This window comes from Schistocerca cancellata, chromosome 3 (assembly GCF_023864275.1).
Source record: "Schistocerca cancellata isolate TAMUIC-IGC-003103 chromosome 3, iqSchCanc2.1, whole genome shotgun sequence".
NCBI classification, from domain to species: domain Eukaryota; kingdom Metazoa; phylum Arthropoda; class Insecta; order Orthoptera; family Acrididae; genus Schistocerca; species Schistocerca cancellata.
The window spans coordinates 419,262,990-419,286,519 of NC_064628.1; the positions used below are offsets into that span (position 1 = coordinate 419,262,990).

The window sequence follows — 23,530 nt, forward strand, 5'->3', positions numbered from 1 at the left end:
TTACAATCAATGGAATGTTAAACACTTACCTTGCACTCTTCTTCTTCTCATTTTTTTCCCCGTGACCTTTAACTTCCAACATTAGGTTTCCCTAATGCGTGGAGACTCCTGAGGATATTGGGAGGAAGTGTACCAGTACGCAGAAAACATCCAGAAGTAACACCTGAGCAGGTCACTACCCACATCATTATTGCATGAGGAATCCCTTCAATGAGAAACTTACCAGACATACTAAACGGCAACTTTGTGAAAGAGAGACGGCATCTCCCTCATCAGAATGTGCTTGTCACTTAACAGTTTCAGACATTGACACCAAACTGAAGCACCTCAAACATATTACGGCACAGGGATTTGATGGTATACACCCAGAACTCCTGATCCATACAAAAGGATGTGCTAAGTAATGGATAGCAGAATTATTCATCAACATCCTGTTTACCGGTCAGCTTCCATTGTAGTTCAAGAAGGCAAAGAAAATCTCTGTTTTGAAACACGGCAAACCCAGAAACAAGGTAGAAAGCTAACGGTCTTCTTAGCTGCTGTTAAAAGCTTTTTGATTGGCTGATATATAACAGAATAAGCAATGCTAGCTTATAGCATATTATAGTTAATTATGTAGGCTTCAAACCAGGGTGTAGCTGCTGCGACCAAGTATTCTCTCTTTCATCGTTAATAGAGGCAGGAGACCAAATGAAGCTGAAAACATCTGTAGAATTTGTTGATCTAACTACTGCCTTCAACATTGTGTGGAATGAAGGCCTTATTTATAAGCTTCCTCATATTGCACCATGTAGAAAGGTGGCCCCTCTGGGTAATAAGTAATCAGAAGTTTGCACAAGGGCGAAAAATTTTTGATGACCAATGTTATACGTGAAAGCTTAGCTTTTCTTGTACCTGTACTGTTCATATATTAATTTAATCCATTAACTTTTTTCTATTTGTGTGACCGCACTACTAAACAGTGCCGTTGCTATTGACTAACTACATCACATGTCCTAGGCTCTGAATCTCTGCTGTTATTGGTTGGTGAGATCACGTAACTTGAGCTATTATTGACTGACAAAAGTGCATCACAATCTTGATTTTAGTGCTTTGGAAGTTACCGTACTGTATTTATTGGAATACTTGTTTATACTTCCGTAATGCGAAAATGTGCAGTGCATGTGCTGGGAAGTTCTATGCCAGTGCATAGAACCTTCACCGTTCAAAGAACTGATAAGTTTTACAGCTCCAAGGGAAAGTATATTGTCACTTAACACAGAAAAAAATTTACTTTCACCAGTGTTATAGTATATTTCCATATGGAAAGAAGTGTATTTTTAACTGGGAAATCCAGGAAAAATCTGAGAAACTTTTTTTTTCTTGTCCATTTGTACACCCTGTAAAAGTTCTTCTCACAGTCCCTTACTAGTTCAGAAAACTATGTCAGAATCTGCATGCACCAAGTTCTGAAACACACATTAATTCTGAAACGTTATAATGTTAGTATATTTTTCCTTGATACTCCTTCCTTGTCTCGTTATTTCACGTTTGTGTCAGGAGGCGGTATTCTCTCTCTCTCTCTCTCTCTCTCTCTCTCTCTCTCTCTCTCTCTCTATCTATCTACATGTTTGTCATCTGTAGAAAGTAACTGTAATGTAAATATTCATTTGTCACCCTTGAGGTTCTATTTTTTACTGTCAGTAGCTCCATGTACGTTGGAGACATGATTATCTTTTTTGATATTATATGTTTAATTAAATTTATAATTTTAAAATTACAGCTAATGGAACAGAATGTGTTGTTCAGATTTATTTATGATTTATGACAGTGGCTCTGTAGTTTTATAATACATCTCTCTATTTAATGCAGATTGATATATATGACAGGAAAACATGGAATCTTGAGTGGACTGCAGAAGGAGGCTGGAAAGGACCAAAGCTTTTGGCCCTAGCAGGACTTTACAATATCTGGGTGTCTCCTGAGGTAATAAGTGTTATGAATAATCGTCTAATTTTGGATCCTAAAATTCAGAGTGTCAATATCATGTAGTACCTTCACCTAAACAGTGGTAAATCTAGGCTGGAGTAATGATATTATTATTGTTATTATTATTATTATTATTATTATGAAAATATTGCTTCTCGCCATATAGTGGAGATGTTGAGTGACGGACAGGTACAACAAAAAGACTGCTAAGCAAATAAGTGTATGTTGATCAATTTAGAAGATGGTCTTCTAATCGAAAGCTTACTTGCTTAGCAGCCTTTCTGTTGTGGCTGTCACTGCTGTACAGTGAGTAGCACTCTTTCCTTTCAATAATGTTGTCAGTACCCTCCCTTAGATTTTTCAGCGTATTTGAAGCCTCTTGTCTGTACCATTAGAGAAGATCCATGACTGTCAAGTGGGCTTTCTGCAGCTGCTTCACTTGCCCTACCTTGACCAACTGTGTAATGTGATGTTTATTTTTCTATGCAACACCTCAGTGTTTCCACAGTTATCGGTGACTTAAGCTTTCACGCAGTACTGATGGTAGTCTTTTGCACTTCATACTTGAAACCTGGCAGCAGTGCTGACAGCTGTCTAGGATCTTTCTCCACACAAAATATTGGTTATTTTGTTGTCTGAAATGTATTAACTGCAAAAGAATTATAGTAATGTCAGAATAAATATATTTCCATGCTAGTATTTCACTCTTCTTTTGTTACCAAAATGGGAAATAACAAGCCCTTCTTAAATATAAGATACTTTACAAAATGTTGTTATGCGTTACGCCTGACCACTAACATTTAACAGGCAGTCTTATTGTATTATGACCTTTCTGATAGCATAGTGATAGTTTCTTATCTCAGTAACCACATCAGATCCGAAATATATCAGTTTTGTTTAATGCACAGGCTGTGGCTAGTCTATCCATTCTTTGTGACTGTTAATTGCATACAAGATACACATTTGTAGGGACAGGAAAAAATCATTTTATTTAATGGCCAAAGTCTGTGTTGTTTTGGCAAATTTGGTGTGATTTTCTGTCAAATTCAGTGTTATTATTTACTAGATTTGTGTTATTTTTCCAAAATTCTTTGTAACTTTTGCCAAATTCATTGTTTTTTCCAAATTCATTGTTTTTTTCCAAATTTGGTGTTTTTTTGGCCAAATTCAGTGTAACTTTATGTGCTGCATTCCTTGTAATGTTTTGGCCAAATTTGGTGTTATTTTTGACCAAGTTTGAGGTTCTTTGCTAAATTCAATGTTATATTTTGCTACAATCAGTGATTTTTTTCCCCCAAATTTGATGTTATTTTCGTTGTAACATCAAAGTTTGTCAGATGGAAAATGAAGTGTTATTTTTAAGATTATACACAAACCTCAACCTTGAAAATTTGAATACAAAATGCAATTTTAACATTCAGTAACTGTCAGTTACAAATATTAATAAACTGCCTTCCTCAGGTTTATGACATTTTTATATAGCAAAATTACAAATTTTGTGAAATCTTGAAAAAGTACAGATTTTGTGTTATTTCGTTGAAAACCAATAATTTCTTGTTAGCGTTATTGTGAAATTTGCCTGTCCCTACGCATTGGTATTCTCACTAAAACCATCTAGAGACTGAAGTGTCAAAATTACGTACTATGTACTAGATGGTGGAAACCTTTCTCTGTAAACAGCAATATAATTGGGTAATATTGGCTGGTGTTGAAATTTGCAAATGTTATTGTTATGCCATATTTTTTAGGAGTTCTGTTCTAAATTTTGTACTGCATTGAAAATAGAGTTTCAATCCTACAGGGTGATAAAGTATACAGTTGTTCTGTCTTCACGACCACACCAAATGATGATTTCAAATACATACATCACAGGATCCCAGTTGTTTTGGAGAATGATGAAGCCATTGAGGTAAGCAGAAAGTATTTCCTTTTCTCCATAAATATTAACTGAAAGGGTTTCTTTACTCAGGTTTGAGCTTAGAATTATAAATTTTTGTGTAAGAAACTGTATTTTTTGTCAATCCATATATTTTGTAACCACGACTAAATTGTAGTTGCTGAGGTGTTAGTTTGATGGTATAACATGTACTCTTTAGATGATTGATAGTGTCAGAACTTGAAGGCATCTTAACTACTTGTGTTTTAGTGGAAAAACTCATTGACACCATGATCAAATTGTAGTTGCTAAAGGGTCAAATAAAATTTTGGTCCTAATGTGACAAAGTTATGTATCAGATGCTGCATAATCATTATTGTGCCAAGCTAGAAGATAATGAAAAAGGTCGAAATTCTAAATTTTGTCTTCAGAAACTGCTCATCAAAGCATTTCCTGCTAGAGACTATTACACACATGTGATAATTATTGATGTGTCATTATGAAATAGAATAGGTTGTCCCCCCCCCCCTCCTCCACACACACACACACACACACACACACACACACACACACACACATTCATTCATATAAGCAAGCACCCATCATGCGCACAGGGCTGGTCAGAGTCAGAGGTGCTGGTGGTAGTGGCCTCGTGTGCTTGCGTGTGTGAATGAATGTGTGTGTTTTGTTTGCTGAAGAAGGATTTGACCAAAAGATACAATGTGTAAGATACTTTTCATTGTACCTGTCTGCAACTCAGTGGGTCATCTTCAAGGTGAGTAGCAATTTATCCTTTCCATGTTAATGAGACATTAAACTCTTAACTGTCTTTCTTCTCTCCCCCTTCCCCCCCTCCCCATCTTCCTCCCATATAGCGTCATACAAAATTTTATTAGAAAGAAAAAACATGGAATATGTTGTCCGGGAATGTGATGTTTCTCCATAACAATGTAGTGATACTCATCTTTCTTCATAGCATAGGACTGTAAGAACATTGACAGGTTACCTCTCCTACCACCCACATGAAGTAGTAGTTATTATTTGTGTAAATGCAATAAAGAACACCAAGGAGAGAATAAATATCGGAAGTTAATTACCATATACTTTTGTGTAGTGGTCATGATAGCAGCCTATGTCTATCCTGATCCAAAGAATTGGAAAACTCTCACTGGTGGCAGTGGTGTATCTACAGTCAGGGAAATACTTTGAAAAAATTTACGAAGTTTGGTGGGTGTCTCTCTTTCCATTCTCAGACTAAACACCAAAAAAAAAAAAAATCATGAACCACCTCTGTTGTGTATATGAGGGCTTTTGATGCTGTGATGTCCCATCTCAAAAATGCAAATTATAAAAATGTGGCTAATTTTCTGTCAGCAGTTAGTAACTTTTCCTAAAATTTAAAGTTTCTTATAGCCAAAACTCGTGCTGTGGCTATACCAGTTTCAACTTGATAGTCATTTTCGATAGCCTGTGGAATAAGTTTCGTCTTAACACATCACAATATGTGTAGTGTCACTATACATGCAAGACTCCTAGATCTAGGGTTAGATATACTTTGACAATATAAATTGCAGTTATTCCCAGCTTTAATCTTAGACATTCGCCCCAGATGGTCAGGTTTGAATTAGTCATCCAAAGCAGTCCACTGGGAAAAATAAAATAAATTTCAAAACTAAACATACTATCAGGTGGATTTCTGAGAACCACAGAAATATCCCAATGAATTATAATGCTTTTTTTCCCCTCCAAAACTTGTCAATTCTTCCTACCCACTATTACTGAATGTGTTTGCAGACTAGTTGTGATTGAGTTGTGTCTGTTTGTGTATATCAGTATTCATTATCTGCTATGATTTGTTTAGTGTTACTTTATTAACCCTTGTTGAAATATTTTTTGTAGTGTATCTGTTGATCATAATTTTGTGAAAAATTTACCATAAATTTTATATTTACACAGATGTGGCTTGATGTAGCGGGAAAGGCGCCAATTGATGCTGTGGCATTGTTGAAAGCCCCAAAGTTGCTTGCTTATCATCCTGTATCAAATATTGTGAATAATTCACGTAATAAAGATGATGAGTGCATGAAGCCTATTGATCCTAAGTAAGTGCAGTCGTGTGTTTGTGAACTTTAATAATTTAATAAGGCTTGGATGTCCGTCTTTACAGTGAGAGTTTCTGTCTGTACAAACTTTGTTCTCTAATGTTATGTAGCATCTGATGCTTATCGGTTTTTACTTTCAAAATTATTTACTTTCATTGTCATATCACGCCAAGAGTTGACAGAAACTGAATTCTCTTCACTTAGGCATAACTTCTCCTTACACAGCTTAGTTGGTAAACTTCTACTTATAAGTGGAATAATTCATGCATGAAAGTGAAGTTACTATCCACAAACATTTTTTTCTGCCTTCAGTGGTATATAGAGTGGGGAAATTACAGTTACTTTATAGATAACATGACAGTCGCATAAACCTCTGGGTGCATCAGAGGAATTCAATATTAAACTTCTGCTTATCTGTTATGGCAGTCTTGTTTATTTCTTAGAAAGTGTACACTGCAGTAGTGCATCTTAAAACCTGTCAAATTGTTAACGTATGCACTTGGAACTGTGTCAACATGTCTTTATTTTTGTACAGGACTGATTCTGAATGTTAATACTATGCACTAAAAAATCAGCAGCCTATTCAATTTTTTTTAACTGTCCTTGGATTATTATTGTACTGATGCTTAAATAATTATTACTTAGATAGGTGTTGAATGTAAATAAATAATGAGAAGATATCATAAAATAGAGCATTATAGTAGCTACTTACTGTATCAAATTCATCTGTTCATTTGTTTTTTCATTTTTTAATTAAGCTGTACTTTTTGTGGTATCACGTGAGTTCCTATAGAGTTGATCAGGTCCCATTTGCACTTTTAATCATCAGTGAAACAGCTTGTCAGGTAACTGTAAACTCAAAAGCCAACCAGTCATTTGTAAAAAAGGACTCTTGAGTCTAATGGAGTAGCTCTTACACTATATCGATTAAACTGTAGAGCTGGCTCCACTTTTGTGACACCTATGTAGATCATGTTTCATGAAGCAGTGGAGCATTCCATGTTATTAAAACAGGTCATTTCACTTCAAATTAAGAATGCTGTCCAATGAACATGTTCATAGCTTGGCTTACCCGCCTCCTGTTGTGTCCAGAAAGACAACCCAGTGAGGTGATGAAATGTTAAAAGACTGGATATTGTTCATGAGGATTAAACCCTTGAATAAATCCCCATCCAGCCATCCATGATTAGATTTTCCACAGTTTAACTGTACCACTGAAAACGTACACTAGGGTGGTTCCTGTGAATAGACCGTGGCTAATTATTTCCTCTTCTGTGTCTGACTGACAAATAGCTTAGGCTAATGACCATGCCATTGATAGAAAACTGGACTGTACACTCCCTTCTTTGAAAGGAGAGTGTACAGGGTGTTTCAAAAAGAACTTTACAACTTTGAAAATTCATATAAATTAATTCATAGTACCTACAGAGGTCACTTTTGTGTCAATTTTTAGGGAAATACATCAAGTTTTGTATCGTGTAGTTTGCTATTGCCGAAGCGCAACATAAGGAGCGCTAGCGGCAGTTGCGTTAGAGATGGCTGCCTTCACTGGACCAGAGTGCGCTTGCTGTGTGTTTTGGTTTGAAGAATCAAAGCCAGCAACAACAGTTCAGCGTAATTTCTGTACCAAGTACGCTAAAGATTCTCCTACAATTATGAGTGGCATAAATGTTTTGTAGAAACAGGGTTCTCAGTAAGACATGAGAAATCATCGGGTCATCAAAGCTCATCTGAAGGCATCATTGAGCGATTGAGACAACAGTTTGTCAACAGCCCTACTAAATCGACCCATTGTGCATCTCGCGAACTGCAAATCCCACATACAAGTGTTTGGCATGTGTTGAGAAACTGTTTGCATTTGAAACCATGCAGAAGACACTGATAAAATTGCTTGCAAGAACTTTTGTGCAGGTATGTTGAATAAATTACATGAGGATGAACATTTCTTGGACAAAATCAGCTTTTCATTTAAGTGGCAAGGTTAACACAAATAACTGTCGGATCGAACATTGCAACATGTTCACGATAGCCCTAAACTGAACGTTTTTGCTGCTTTGAGCAAGAACAAAGTGTACAGCCCCTTTTTTCCCACGAGACAACCGTCAACGGGATAGTGTACCTGGATATGTTACAACAATTTTTGATACCACAGATCGATGTGGACGACGAAGAACGAAATGTTTACTTAATGCAAGATGGTGCACCACCCCACTACCTGGCTGACGTCTGGTATTTTCTCCTTGACCACTTTTCAGGTCAATGGATTGGCCATGATGTGCCAATTGCATGGCCTCTTTGTTCCCCAGACTTGACGGCACTTGACGTTTTTTTGGGGGGATTCATCAAGGATATAGTGTTTGTACCTCCTATGCCAGCTTCTCTATCTGAACTTACCACTGTGCAATTTACATCTGTAATGCTACAGCAAACTTGGGAAGAAATTGTCCTCCAATGGGATGTGTGCATGATTACCAATGGAAGCCACATACTACATCTTTATTTAAGGTAAAAAAAAAACTTTTGTGTTTCCCTACAAAGTAACTCTAAACCCATCTCTATATCTTCTTTCAATAAATTTATTTAAATATTTAAAGTTGTAAAGTTCTTTTTGAAACACCTTGTACTGTGTTTATACCCAGCAGACACTTTTGGGTTGGATAATTCTAGTCAGTTACCCACAGTAGTTGGTACACACCCCACTGCGCTGTTCTCTGCTGAAGTCTGTACTTACTAGAAATGGCTCATCTGTATAATTGGTACCCTACATGCAAAACGGATAGTGATCATAAATTCATTGGAATGTCCTGGATAGCTTAAAATGGTAATTTAATGAATAAAAGAAAATCACAAGGGGACCAGTTAAACATACATGGTGTGACACAGTGACAGGAGCCAAGTTTTTAAATGAAATTTCAGATTCCTTAATAATAAAAGCAGGAGTTAACAATGTGATGCCTTTGTGCAAAGGGTTTGTAGGCCCAACAAAGATGAACTCATTGTGTGGAAGTGTTGAGAGGAGAAGTCATATTTATCAGAGACATATACACCTCCTTGCCTCTTCTCCATCTTGCAAGCAGTTAATGTTACAGTGCTTGTGCCTTATAAGCTAGTGACCGTCCATCTCCTAAAGCCCTAGGCCAGGAGATTCTCAACAGCCTCATCAGACACCCACTTCCTCCCAATTCCTTGACCATTCATTTCTTTCTTTGTGTGTGTGGACCTCTGCCACTGCACGCCACTGTGATAGAAAAGACAGTGTAATAATGAAAAAAGAACTATGCATTCTGAACATGAATCAGTGCATGTTCTAAACCACTGGTACAAGATAGTTTTCCACCATTGGTTTCTCACTGTTTTGTTTCCCTTCTTTGACACTGCCTATTGTTAGAGTATCCAACAATTTTCACTCTAGTGACAACATCCCAGTCTTAGTGCATTCAGTAGATTGTGCAATGCTAAACGGATAGTGGGCACAGTATCCAGATGGTTGGATCACATTACAGATATGATCCATTACATCTCTCGTGTATGTATTTGAAATCCTTCAGGACGACTACAGAGACCACTGGCTCTAATATAAAAATTTTCTCTTTCTTCCATTCTTTTTTTGCTTTCTTGTGTGCCAAGGTGGCTACTGTGGAAAATCTTGAACATATAATTGGATTGAATGATAAGTTAAGGTGGTGAAATTATGCAGGCAATGCAAATAATAATACTTATGTTTATTTGTAACTCAAACAAATACACATGTGAGCAACTCTTCAGTCTGTGTCCACTCAATACCACAACTACCATATGAGAGAAAGTAATCTATTTTCTTTCATTTGTAACAAGTGAAAATGGCCTGGCGACAGAGATTCATTTTGCTCAAGTGAGTCTCTAATCGATGGCAAAGGATATAAACAAAAAAATCTACAATAACACTACATTGAAGCAATGAATTATGTTACATTCCAGCTGAGACAGGGGTGATATTACACTGTATCATGGTGGAACCAGGCGTAGTGTGCTACAGTTGGAAGAAAATGAGTTACACATGATGGATTCGAATGCAGTCCAACTGCAGAGAACCTCTTAGCATTTTGAGTAGTTCGGCCAGATGCCTCAAACTTATTAAGGAGACCAAGAAGAGATTATTCCAGAAATCCTCCTATCTCTCAGATAATTCCCCTGTGCCTTTGATTCTATGGGGGACCATCAGGATTTCAGCTGGTGTAAAAGGTGTTCTGGTAATATGGTTATTGAGATGATATTCTCTAAATGAGCAAAGATACTGGGCTCTCATTCAGGACAGTGACTCAAATTCCCCTACCAGCCTTCAAAATTTAGTTTTCTCAAGATTTCCCTAAATGGCTTAAGGCAAATGTCAGGATTGTTTCTGTGGAAAGGACATGACCTGTTTCCTTCCTCATCCATCTCCCACAAACACATCTCATCAGTCGTCAATACAGGAATATACTATTCCCTCAGTAATTGAAGGGCCCATAAAAAAGATTTAGAACATGCTAGCTTTTGGGTCAATGGGTTTTCAGAGCTGTAGAGTATGTGACGCTGCCCCACTCCCCCTCCAAAACACACACACACACACACACACACACACACACACACACACCAGAACAACTACATTGTCCTGGTTGTCTACATAGTTTGACTGTGGTGAGGGGTTGTGTCGGGTGTAGTTGGTGAGAGGAGAAAGGATAGGGGATGAGGAGGAGGGTTGGGGAAGGGTGGCTGATGGGAGGTCAAGGCAGCAGATGTCCAAGATAGGACTGTGGCACCTGTGAGCTCATTCCTGGTTACAGACAGAGAGTTTTGTGCTGACAATATGACGACGTAGAGTACGAGATTAAGATGAAGAGGAAAACTGAGGAACAGGAAGTGCATGCTGAATGACGAGTGGGCAGGGGTAGAGATTGATGTGGGGCTTCTGGGTCCAGCAGTGTCCACACTATATACTGTATAAGTGACTTTTTGGTGCAGAAGGGATGGCAGTTATCAGAATGCAGATATTGTTCATGGCAATCCATTATGCAAACAAAATGTTTCATTTATAGAGAAAATAATGGATGTGTATTTGCAGAGCTGATAATCAAGTGTGCTTGAATATATAATCATTATGGGGAAAAACCTGTTACTAAGTATTCTTAAGCATTCACTTTCTGTATATGAACTACCCAGGACAGGTAAGCAAGTAATGAATCCATCATTAAGTTTTCATTTGTTGACTTGTAATCCACAACATTGTAAATTTGGTGATGTGCATGTTCTATTTTATATTATATAGTGTGGGTTATGTATGTTTCAGTCGCCCTAAACTAGGTGCGAGTGCTGCCTTAATGGAATCTTGGTTAAAGCAGAAGTATGGTTCCTTGAAAAGACCCGAGGAAAATGCTATGGTCACAGAAGTGAATGAGGATGCCAAGCGAGTCAAAGTAGCAGAACAACAGCAGCAACAACAGCAGGAGCAACGACGCCCACAACTTCAGGTTCAGCAGCAACAAGATGTCGATATGCGGGAACAGGAAGAGGAGGAGGAAATGGAAGATGATGAAGAGGAGGATGAGGATGATGACATAGAAGAAGATGAAGATGCTGAAGAGGAGGAAGATGAAGATGAGGAAGCAGTTGATGATGAAGAAAATGATGACGATGATGATGACGAAGATGATGATGAAGTAATGGATGATGAAGAAGATGACGATGATGATGACGATGAGGAAGATGATGAGATAGAAGAAGAGGAAGAAGAAAACTCAGTTAAAATGGAGCCGGAATCAGATGTTGCTGCCAGTAGTGGTGATGAAGAAAGGGCAGATGTTGCTGGGTAAGGTTTTTAACATAGTTCTAATTTGTCTACTGTGTGGCACATAGAAGCACTCAAAAGAATACAGTATTCACACTAGCTTTGAAGCTCTTGCTCTTTCTGTAGCAAGAGTACACACATTCTCACACAGGCACCCAAATGCTAAAACCAACATCCATGGCAAGATTGACAGTTATCAATTGTTGAGGGCAATTGCATGGGTAGATGGAGGTGGGAAGGAGGCAGGGAAGGATTCACGAGGACAGGAGGCATAGCAGGATGGTGTGAGAGGCCACAAATAAATCTGTTCAATATCAAAATCAATCTATTCAATATCAAGTGCACCAACCGTCAACAGCAGCTTCACTTTGACAGCTGTCACCCTTTCTGTGTCAGTAAGTATCTTCCGTACAGCCTTAGCACCCATGAACGTCACATCTGCAGTGGAAAGCAGGAGCTGTCGAAATATATGGATAACCTCACCATAGCCTTTATTGACAGCCAGTGTCTTATACAGCTTAACCACAAACTGAGTTCCCATGCCATCTCCTTCTCTGACACCCGTCAAGCTGTTAACCAGCCACTGACCCGGGCTTGCCACAAGTTCTGGAAATCGGGGAATTTCAGATGTGTCAGGGAAATTTGAAAAAAACACTGAAAAAATCTGGTTTTTGTCTCAGTAAATGAAATGGTTTGTTTACTGAAATGTCATGCATAGTCGCTGGCTGGCCGCAACCTAGTATGTGCACCGCTTCCCTACTCCCTCATTCTCACTGCTTCTCCTCTTTGTACCACTCCCCTCAGCTTGCAGTCAGTGCTGCCACCACTTCTTGCTGCTAGCCTAGCAGCTGCTGAAGAGGGACAGGGAGGTGTGAGGAGTGGTTTTTTTGGATCTGATTCTCAGAGACTGTTGATGCAGTGGCCGGAGACAGTGATAGTGTGTGTGTGTGTGTGTGTGTGTGTGTGTGTGTGTGTGTGTGTGTGTGTGTGTGTGTGTGTGCGTGTGTGCGCGCGCGCGCGTGCGCGTGCACTCTCGTTTTTGGACAAAGGCTGTGGCTAAATATTTTTCAGAGTACGATTGTCTTTTCTATGTCCCTGTCTGTGACTCGGCAATCATCTTTACAGTGATTTGCTACCTATCCTCATTAGTATTGATTCTCAGAGTATTTGCGCAAGTTATCCGTAGCATGGATTGATTTCATCAACATGGTGTCTGTAACACATGAATAGCTGCCCTCAGGAGTGGACTTCCATGGCGAGCCAAAATCACAGGCCATCGTTTCCCACTAAAGTGAAGGCTCTGCCTGGATCTAGCCTCACCTATCTGCCTGCAGGCCAGGTCTCCTTGTGTGTGGTGTAATGTGGTGGACTTTCATGGTTTATCTATTGATCCAGGACTGCAGTGCTCCTCGGCAGTCCAGAGGCCAGGGCCAGAGCGAGGTAGTGGATTTCAGGAATTGCAACTGTCTCACTGCAAGTGTAAGGGACATTCAAAAAGAAACAAACCACAGGCATAATTACAGAAACCAGTACCTGTATATTAGAAGTATTGAACCTGGCTGTTGAGACACTTGTCCCACTGTGACAGAAGGCGGTGAATGGTTGTCTCATAAAATTCCCGAGGCTGTGATGTTGACCAGTTCCACACAGCTGGATGTCATCATCCGAGATCGATCATTTGCCCCTCAGAGCCTTTTTAAGGGAACCAAGGTCGCCCCCTTCTGATTCACTTCCTGTAGCATGGGACAACAGTGAATGCCCAGCACTACTCACCAACCTTGACTACCCTTTGCCAGGTAATCAAATCAAAACTACCAGGCAATCTCACCTGTGGGGTCAATCTGCTCCACGCCAATGCAAAGCCTCATAAGGCCAACACAGTCACGGCACTCCTGCAGAAATTCAAATAGGAGGTTCTCGGCCCCCTCCATACAGTCCGGACCTATCTCCCTGTGATTATGCCATTTTGGGTCCCTTAAAAAGGCTTTGAGAGGCAAACGATTTACCATGGACGATGACGTCCACCTGTACATGCAGAACTGGTTAACATCGCAATCCCTGGAATTTTATGAGACAGCCATTCACCGCCTTGTGTCACAGTGAGACAAGTGTCTCAACAGCCAGGTCAATACTTCTAACATACAGGTACCGGTTTCTGTAGTTATGCTTCCGGCTCATTTCTTTTTGAACACCCCATATACATAGTATAGTGCAGTGTTTTATAGACATTTTATTTATTGTACTGCATTGTGGCACTTCAAAAGTAGTTTATACATTAGAAAGTATGGACAATAAGGAGAAGAAAATTGCGGCAGTCACTGGCAGTTTGTACGCTATGTGCTCATGCATGTCTTGAAAGAAAAACCATACAGTTCCTGTAAAATAATAGACATAACACAGTGGGTAATAACTGACAATAACAAACCTAGTAGAACCAACATTTTATTGGCGGTCACCTGTAGTGTTGGTTTACACAACTCTTCCCTGTCACACTTCTTTCAAAAGGCCTACTTTTTTTTAAGGTTATTTCTGAAATCAGTGAAGGTATTTTAAATTTTTCACCAAATATTTCATTTTATTGAAATAAAATAACAGCAGTGCTCTTAATGAAACATATATACCACTTGGCTTGCTTACTCCAACTAAAAACAGCTCATTACAAAAGATTTTAGTGTTAGTACTTCAGATTCTTGCTCACACATTTAGAAATACAGAAGTCCTTGAAGTTTTCTGTTAACTTATGTCTTTACTTAACCTTGGTATATCAAAATTTGTCAGGGTCAAATACTTAAACGTGTCTAGAAATCGGAGAAATATCAGGGAATTTCGCTTGGGGAAACTTGTGGCAGCCCTGTGACCAGCACTCCTCTGATCATCCATTATCACCCAGACCTTGAAAAGCTCAACTACTTCCTTCACTAGTTGTGCCTTGAGAGGGGGGGTACCCTACTCAAAATCCTACAGGTTACGATTAAGTTCTCACTTCACAATTGATCTGTTGTAATAAGAATCACCTTTTTCAATCTAGACCGTTGCCATTTGTATTTCCTTGGAAGTTGTGGACCTGTTGCTTAGTTCCACTCTGTAAAGCACACACAGTTGCATGTTTGCTACCTACAAACTACCTAAAATACATTTTCTACTTTCACGAGCATCTTTCATTGGCCTGAGATGATAATAGTGGAACATGTTAGACAAGATAAACTCATGTTACACTTTAGATTCCTCCACTTAGGCTAAAGATTTTGTGAAGCTCAACTTATGTAAGTAATTACAACCATTTTCCAATCTGCAGGTTTCATTAAAAGGTCGTTCTTCAACTTAAACTCTCATAAGAAAAAACTTCATTTTACAACACACTGTCTCCCATAAGCTTGAAACACCAAGTAATTATGGACAATGGATAGGAAATGCATTATAAAATTGCATTTTATTGTCTTCTAAATGTTTATTACACTCAAACAATACACAGGTAAATGCAAGTGTTAAGTTTTAGATTCTTTAAAATAGCCACCCTTTGCTTTAATCACTGCCTTGTGTATTCTCAGCATGTAATGGGTAAATTTTGCCTTGTAACTAGTCTCTGTTATTGCTTCAGGACTTTAAAGTATGTCCCACGTGAATCCCATTTTTCAGATCCTTATGTCCAACTCATGCCATGGTAGTTCAATTGGGTTACAATCAGGGGACTGCGGAGGTCATTCCAAGTTTTTCAAAGTTTTCTGAACCTCTGCAGACTTCACACAGTTCTGACACAAGCTAGATGTACATTTCAGGACATTGTTTTGTTGCAAAACAAGCCCTTTTCCAATCTGACACAAATCAGATGTATTAGCATATCACTAGAGGATGGCATGGTAATCCTTTTGGTTCATTTTTCCATCTACTTTCACCAAAGCCCCAACTTTATTCCCTCCAAAAGATCCCCATACCATCACAGAACCTCTTCCATGCTTCAGTTGGAATAATCCAGTGAAGATTCAAGCATTCACGGGGTAAGTGGTGTACATGTTGATGGCATTTATTCCAAATGTTCAAACTTGGATTCATCAGTGAATATGACTCTCTTCCAATCCTCTGCTGTCCACTCCTGGTGTGTCGTAGCTCACTGAACCCTTTTTTTTTCTTATTGACCGGGTACAACAATGATTTTGTTGCTGCTACATAATCCTGGAGGTTGTTTTCTGCTAGGCACCATCTCACTATTGGCTCACTGGTGTATTTGTGTTTAGTTCAGCAGCCAGTTCACGGACAGTCATCGTAGGAGCCTGTATCTAGATGCCAGTGCTTGGTCTTGACAATTCCTGCTCATGGAAATCTTAAATTTTTTTGACATTTGCCAGACTGTATAGCTTCTTTATCCATGAATCATAAGGAATCTGGCACTCTAGGGCCGTTTTCAATTCCTTTTGCAGTGTGTCCTACCCTCATACAAATGGAACTAGAACTGGACAGAACTACAAACTGTGTACTTCTGCAACACAGTTGTGCCATCTGCTGGAACTGCATTATGTGTTTAGTTGAACTGCTCAGCCAGGTAAAGTCAGTTTGTATAAAACTGAGTAGTACTAGTATGTACATATATGTACAGTAATTATCTGTACAATACAGTAAGTGTCACGATTGTTCATTATTTGTGAATGCTATTCTGTATTCTAACCAATAACTTGTGTAGATCACCCCCATCTTGCTCCGTTGTAATATGCAGTATGTTTCCTAACTTATGGAGGGTATTATATATATCAAATGGGTGAGTGTATTTCTCAGTTGAGTCATTTTCACTCACTAATATTTCAGTTTATCAGGGTTAAGCCTTATAGCTTGCCTTTCCATTTTATGTAAGTATTTAGCACACATTCTCAGTTAATTAAAGTACAAAGAGTCTTGTTTCTAATTTCCTTCTTAACATGCCTAGTTCAACATGCTAATAGATATTTATTTCATCCAGGGCTTGTTGTATATGTAAAAACAATCTATTATTGCATCAGGCTGAACCATGATTTCATTTGCTTTGCTCCAAGGTAATTAGCTTTGTGCTCTCTTTAAAACATGCTATTTGACATTACTAGTTTCTCAAATTTATTGCGGTAGAAACAGGGATAAGTTTTATTTTACCTTAAGGAGTAAACTTACCAACATTGTCATCTTTGTGACACAGGTGTCCCTTTCCTTACCACTATACAAAAAAAAAAAAAAAAAAAAACTGTGCAGGTCATTTCTTACATGGGTGCACATTTCTTACATGGGTGCACCTTAACCAAGGCTTTGATTACCCTTTCCTCTGGGTTCACCTACCCTTTCACCCTCCCACAACCATTATAAGGCATAGGCCGTTCCTTCCACAGATACACCTGACCACAGATAACACCATCCCCTTTCTGCAGTCCACCTATCCTTCACTCTCGAAAACCTACATAAAATTATGTCCACCCATCTTAAGTCTTTGAGATGGTATGCACAACTTAGTATCCTTATTCTTATAACTTTTCCTCCAGAAGCTTTTGCCGTAGCATACTGACTTTACCCGGATATCACAAACATTTGTTTCCTGACTCCTTTTTTGTACATTCTTTATGCACTTCACCACACCATATCACATACATTATTAACGTATTTCATCCTAGCCCTTTGCTTTCATACGCTTCTCATTGAGAATTGTTTTCAGTCAGAACCTATGAGATGTTATTGGATTATGATACTTTGTTGTGTTAAAATAATATTAACAGAGCTATAAACCACCTACTTTTTAAAATCAGGTGGAAATAAAGTAGTTGTTTTCTTTGATTTTCTAAGTTTCTTTTCAATTATCAGGATCAATACCATGTGTATGTACAGGGTTATTACAAATGATTGAAGCGATTTCACAGCTCTACAATAACTTTATTATTTGAGATATTTTTCACAATGCTTTGCACACACATACAAAAACTCAAAAAGTTTTTTTAGGCATTCACAAATGTTCGATATGTGCCCCTTTAGTGATTCGGCAGACATCAAGCCAATAATCAAGTTCCTCCCACACTCGACGCAGCATGTCCCCATCAATGAGTTCGAAAGCATCGTTGATGCTTTAAAATGCGCATATCATCGCCGAATGGAGTTGCTAGCAGTTGGTGGATCTTTGTTGAACTTCGTCCTGAAGTGTCGTTGCACTGTTATGACTGACTGATACGAGTGCATTTGAAGCACGACATATGCTTTCTCGGGTCCTGTCGCCATTTTGTCTCACTACGCTCTCGAGCGCACTGTCGGCAGAAACCTGAAGTGCGGCTTCAGCCAAACAAAACTTTGAGTTTTTCTACGTATCTGTAGTGTGTCATGACCATATATCAATGAATGGAGCTACAGTGAATTTATGAAATCGCTTCAGTCATTTGTAATAGCCCTGTATATGAAAACTTGGCTCCCTAAATCCCTTAAAGAACATTTCTTAATGCTATTTAATAAAAAACGGACATTTTATGCCTGTGGCTGTGTACAATATATAGGTTGATTCTTACATAAAAGATAACAACCAGCCACTTTTTACAATGCTATTTATTTATTTATTTAAACAGCGCCATTACTGGTTTAGAACAGATAGGTTCACCTTCAGATGGCTAGTCCACATTTTATGTTAGCTTTCATCTTTTGTTTCCCCAACTGATGAAATTTCTTGGGGCTGTTGGTGCTCTACAGCCAAAACAAGATGAGAGACAATGTATTTTTAAGTGCAATTGTGCTCCACAGCATTTTTAAGTGATGTAAACAAATTATTAAAGTGAAGATGTTTCGGTTACTTACAATGAAAAGTCTGTGGCATTATGTTCCAGTGCAGTCTGCATTTCTTAGCTATTAATTTCCATCTTAATTCCTTTTAATAATCATAAAGTACTAAACCTTTACTTAATTGCTCTTTAGAACTTTCACAGTAGCAAAAAATATGTGAGAAATTTTTGCATTTTTCTTATGTCTGTGTAAATCTTTCATATACATGGAAGAAGCCTGGAGATACTGACAGGTTTCAGATAGATTATATAATGGTAAGAGAGAGATTCAGGAACCAGGTTTTAAATTGTAAGATATTTCCAGGGGCAGATGTGGACTCTGACCACAATCTATTGGTTATGAACTGTAGATTAAAACTGAAGAAACTGCAAAAAGGTGGGAATTTCAGGAGATGGGACCTGGATAAACTGAAAGAACCAGAGGTTGTACAGAGTTTCAGGGAGAGCATAAGGGAACAATTGACAGGAATGGGGGAAAGAAATACAGTAGAAGAAGAATGGGTAGCTTTGAGGGATGAAGTAGTGAAGGCAGCAAAGGATCAAGTAGGTAAAAAGACGAGGGCTAGTAGAAATCCTTGGGTAACAGAAGAAATATTGAATTTAATTGATGAAAGGAGAAAATATAAAAATGCAGTAAATGAAGCAGGCAAAAAGGAATACAAACGTCTCAAAAATGAGATCGACAGGAAGTGCAAAATGGCTAAGCAGGGATGGCTAGAGGACAAATGTAAGGATGTAGAGGCTTATCTCACTAGGGGTAAGATAGATACTGCCTACAGGAAAATTAAAGATACCTTTGGAGATAAGAGAACCACTTGTATGAACATCAAGAGCTCAGATGGAAACCCAGTTCTAAGCAAAGAAGGGAAAGCAGAAAGGTGGAAGGAGTATATAGACGGTCTATACAAGGGCAATGCACTTGAGGACAATATTATGGAAATGGAAGAGGATGTAGATGAAGATGTAATGGGAGATAAGATACTGCGTGAAGAGTTTGACAGAGTACTGAAAGACCTGAGTTGAAACAAGGCCCCCGGAGTAGACAACATTCCATTGGAACTACTGACGGCCTTGGGAGAGCCAGTCCTGACAAAACTCTACCATATGGTGAGCAAGATGTATGAAACAGGCGAAATACCCTCAGACGTCAAGAAGAATATAATAATTCCAATCCCAAAGAAAGCAGGTGTTGACAGATGTGAAAATTACTGAACAATCAGTTTAATAAGCTACAGCTGTAAAATACTAACACGAATTCTTTACAGATGAATGGAAAAACTAGTAGAAGCCGACCTCGGGGAACATCAGTTTGGATTCCGTAGAAATACTGGAACACGTGAGGCAATACTGACCTTACGACTTATCTTAGAAGCTAGTTTAAGGAAAGGCAAACGTACGTTTATAGCGTTTGTAGACTTAGAGAAAGCTTTTGACAATGTTGACTGGAATACTCTCTTTCAAATTCTGAAGGTGGCAGGTGTAAAATACAGGGAGCGAAAGGCTATTTACAATTTGTACAGAAACCGGATGGCAATATGAGAGTCGAGGGGCATGAAAGGGAAACAGTGGTTGGGAAGGGAGTGAGACAGGGTTTTAGCCTATGCCCGATGTTATTCAATCTGTATATTAAGCAAGCAGTGAAGAAAGCAAAAGAAAAATTCGGAGTAGGTTTTAAAATCCGTGGAGAAGAAATAAAAACTTTGAGCTTCATCAATGACATTGTAATTCTGTCAGAGACAGTAAAGGACGTGGAAGAGCAGTTGAACGGAATGGATAGTGTCTTGAGAGGAGGATATAAGATGAACATCAACAAAAGCAAAATGAGGATAATGGAATGTAGTCGAATTAAGTCGGTGATGCTGAGGGAATTAGAAGATTAGGAAATGAGACACTTAAAGTAGTAAAGGAGTTTTACTATTTGGGGAGCAAAATAACTTACGATGGTCAAAGTAGAGAGGATATCAAATGTAGACTGGCAATGGCAAGAAAAGCGTTTCTGAAGAAGAGAAATTTGTTCACATTGAGTATAGATTTAAGTGTCAGGAAGTCGTTTCTCAAAGTATTTGTATGGAGTGTAGCCATGTATGGAAGTGAAACATGGATGGTAACTAGTTTGGACAAGAAGAGAATAGAAGCTTTCGAAATGTGGTGCTACAGAAGAATGCTGAAGATTAGATGGGTAGATCATATAACCACCAATTTAGTATTGCAGGGCAGCGTGGAGGGTAAAAATCGTAGAGGGAGACCAAGAGGTGAATACACTAAACAGATTCAGAAGGATGTAGGTTGCAGTAGATACTGTGAGATGATGAAGCTTGCAAACCGGTCTCAGGACTGAAGACAACAACAAGAACATATAAATCTTTCATAGACTAGCACACTTCCCTGTAGCTAATGGAATTTTTTTTAGAGTGATTTCTCACGTCATTTGTTAAGACAGCTGATATGCAAACATGTGCAGAATTGGCAATGCCATCAATCGTTGCATCATCTTAATATTCAGTGCATTTTGTATTTGCATTCTTACGTACATGCTGCCATATTAATTTGTCCTATTGAGGTAGGCATGGGCTTAGTGTTTATCTAGGCTACAGTAATGTGTTCACTATGCTGCTCATAGTTGTATACCACATTCCTGTTTGCTTATTCATTATTAAACCTACTCCTGTATTACCCCTATTTGACTCTGTATTTATAGCCCTATATTCACTTGACCAAACGTTCTGTTCCTCCTGCCACCAAACTTCACTAATTCCCACTTCAACCTATTCATTTCCCTTTTTAAATTTTCCAACCTACCTGCCCAATTAAAGGATCTAAGGTTCCACACTCCAGTCCATAGAATGCCAGTTTAGTTTCTCCAGATGACTACATCCTCATGAGTAGTCCCTAATGGAGATCCAAATGGGAGAGTATTTTACCTTTGGAAAATTTTACCAAAGAGGGTGCCATCATCATTTTTGCCATACAGTAGAGCTGCTGCCCTCAGAAGAAATTATGGCTGTAGTTTCTCCTTCCTTTCAGACGTTCACAGTACCAGCACAGCAAGCTGTTTTGGTTGATGTTATAAGTTCAGACCAGTCAGTCATCAGGAAACACATGAGGAATTATTATTTACCACCTTTTTATCATGTGTATATAAATAGTTAAAGAAGACAAAAATTTTATTGTGATGGGGGACTGGAATTTGGTAGTAGGTGAAGGAAGAGAAGGAAAAGTAGTAGTATGGACTGGGCCAGAGAAACAAAAGAGGAAGCTGCCTGGTAGAATTTTTACGGGGTGGGGTGGTGGTTGTTGTTGTTGTTGTTGTTGTTGTTGTAGTCTTCAGTCCAGAGACTGGTTTAATGCAGCTCTCCATGCTACTCTATCCTGTTCAAGCTTCTTCATCTCAGAGTAACTACTGCAACCTACATCTTTCTGAATCTCTTTAGTGTACTCATGCCTTGGTCTTCCTCTACGGTTTTTACCCTCCGCGCTTCCTTCCAATACGTAATTGATGCCTCAGAATGTGTGCTACCAATTGATCCCTTCTAGTGAAGTTTTGCCACAAATTCCTCTTCTCCCCAATTCTAAGAAGTACCTTTTCCTTAGTTACTTGATCTACCCATCTAATCTTTAGCATTATTCTGTAGCACCAAATTTCGAAAGCTTCTGTTCTCTTCTTGTCTAAAGTATTTGTCCTACATGTTTCACTGCCACACATGTCTACACTCCGTACAAATACTTTCAGAAAGGTCGTCCTTACACTTGAATCTTTACTCAATGTGAACAAATTTCTCTTCATCAGAAAAACTTTCCTTGCCATTGCCAGTCTACATTTCATATCCTCTCTACGTCGACAATCATCATTACTTTGCTGCCCAAATAGCAAAACTCATCTACTATTTAAGTGTCTCATTTCCTAATCTAGTTCCCTCAGCATCGTCTTATATAATTTGACTGCATTCCATTATCCTCGTGCTTAGGTTGATGTTTATCTTATATCTGCCCTTCAAGGCACTGACCATTCCGTTCAGCTGCTCTTCCAGGTCCTTTGCTGTCTCTGACAGAATTACAATGTTGTTGGCAAACCTCAAAGTTGGTTAAAGAGTCATAAAAGAGGTTATATACATGGAAGAGGCCTGGAGACACCAGGAAGGTTTCAGATTGATCATGTAAAGATTAGACACCGAGATTTAGGAACCAGATTTTAAATTTTAAGACATTTCAAGGGGCAGATGTGGACTCTGACCACAGTTTATTATTTACAAACTGTAGTATAAAACTGAAGAAATTGCAGAGTTCAGAGGGGGCATTCAGCGACAGGTGACTAGAACAGGGGAAAGGCATGCAGTAGAAGACAGAGGGGTAGCTTTAAGAGATGAACTAGTGAAGGCAGCAGAGGATTAAAACAAGTAAAACTATAAGGCATAGTAGAAATCCTTGGATAACACGAGATATTGAATTTAATTGATGAAAGGAAAAAATTAAAAAATGCAGGGAATGTAGGAGGCAAAAGGGAATACACAAGTTTAAAAAATGAGATTAACAGGAAATGCAAAATGGCTAAGCCATATTGGCTGGAGGACAAGTGTAAAGTTTTGGAAGCAGTTGTCACTAGGAGAAAGAGATACCACCTACAGGAAAATTAGTGTCCTTTGGGGAAAGAGAAGCAGCTACATGAATATCAAGTGCTCACATGGAAAACTAGTCTTAAGCGAAGAAGGGAAAGCTGAAAGATGGAAGGCATATGTAGAAGGTCCGCACAAAGTACACAAACTTGAAGGCAATATTATAGAAAGGGAAGTGGACGTAGATGAAGATGGGATGGGAGATATGATACTGTGAGAAGAATTTGACAGAGCCCTAAAGTATCTAAGTCAAAACAAACCCCAGGTGTAGATGACATTCTGACAGAATTACGGATAGCCTTGAGAGAGCCAGCCATGACAAAACTCTTCTATCTGGTGTGCAAGATATATGAGACAGGTGAAGTACACTCAGACTTACAGAAGAATGTAGGCCTAGTAATTCC

At 38.7% G+C, this 23,530-nt stretch overlaps 1 protein-coding gene across 1 annotated transcript in view; it reads left to right on the forward strand.

The window, feature by feature from the left end:
* Nucleotides 1–23,530, forward strand: part of LOC126175166 (abasic site processing protein HMCES-like) — an 84,976-nt gene that overhangs the window by 20,544 nt on the left and 40,902 nt on the right. Inside the window, exons 4-7 of the mRNA XM_049921755.1 lie at nt 1,852–1,965; nt 3,770–3,877; nt 5,801–5,946; nt 11,252–11,770. Coding sequence (XP_049777712.1) covers nt 1,852–1,965; nt 3,770–3,877; nt 5,801–5,946; nt 11,252–11,770 — 887 coding nt within the window. The remainder of the gene's footprint in view (nt 1–1,851; nt 1,966–3,769; nt 3,878–5,800; nt 5,947–11,251; nt 11,771–23,530) is intronic.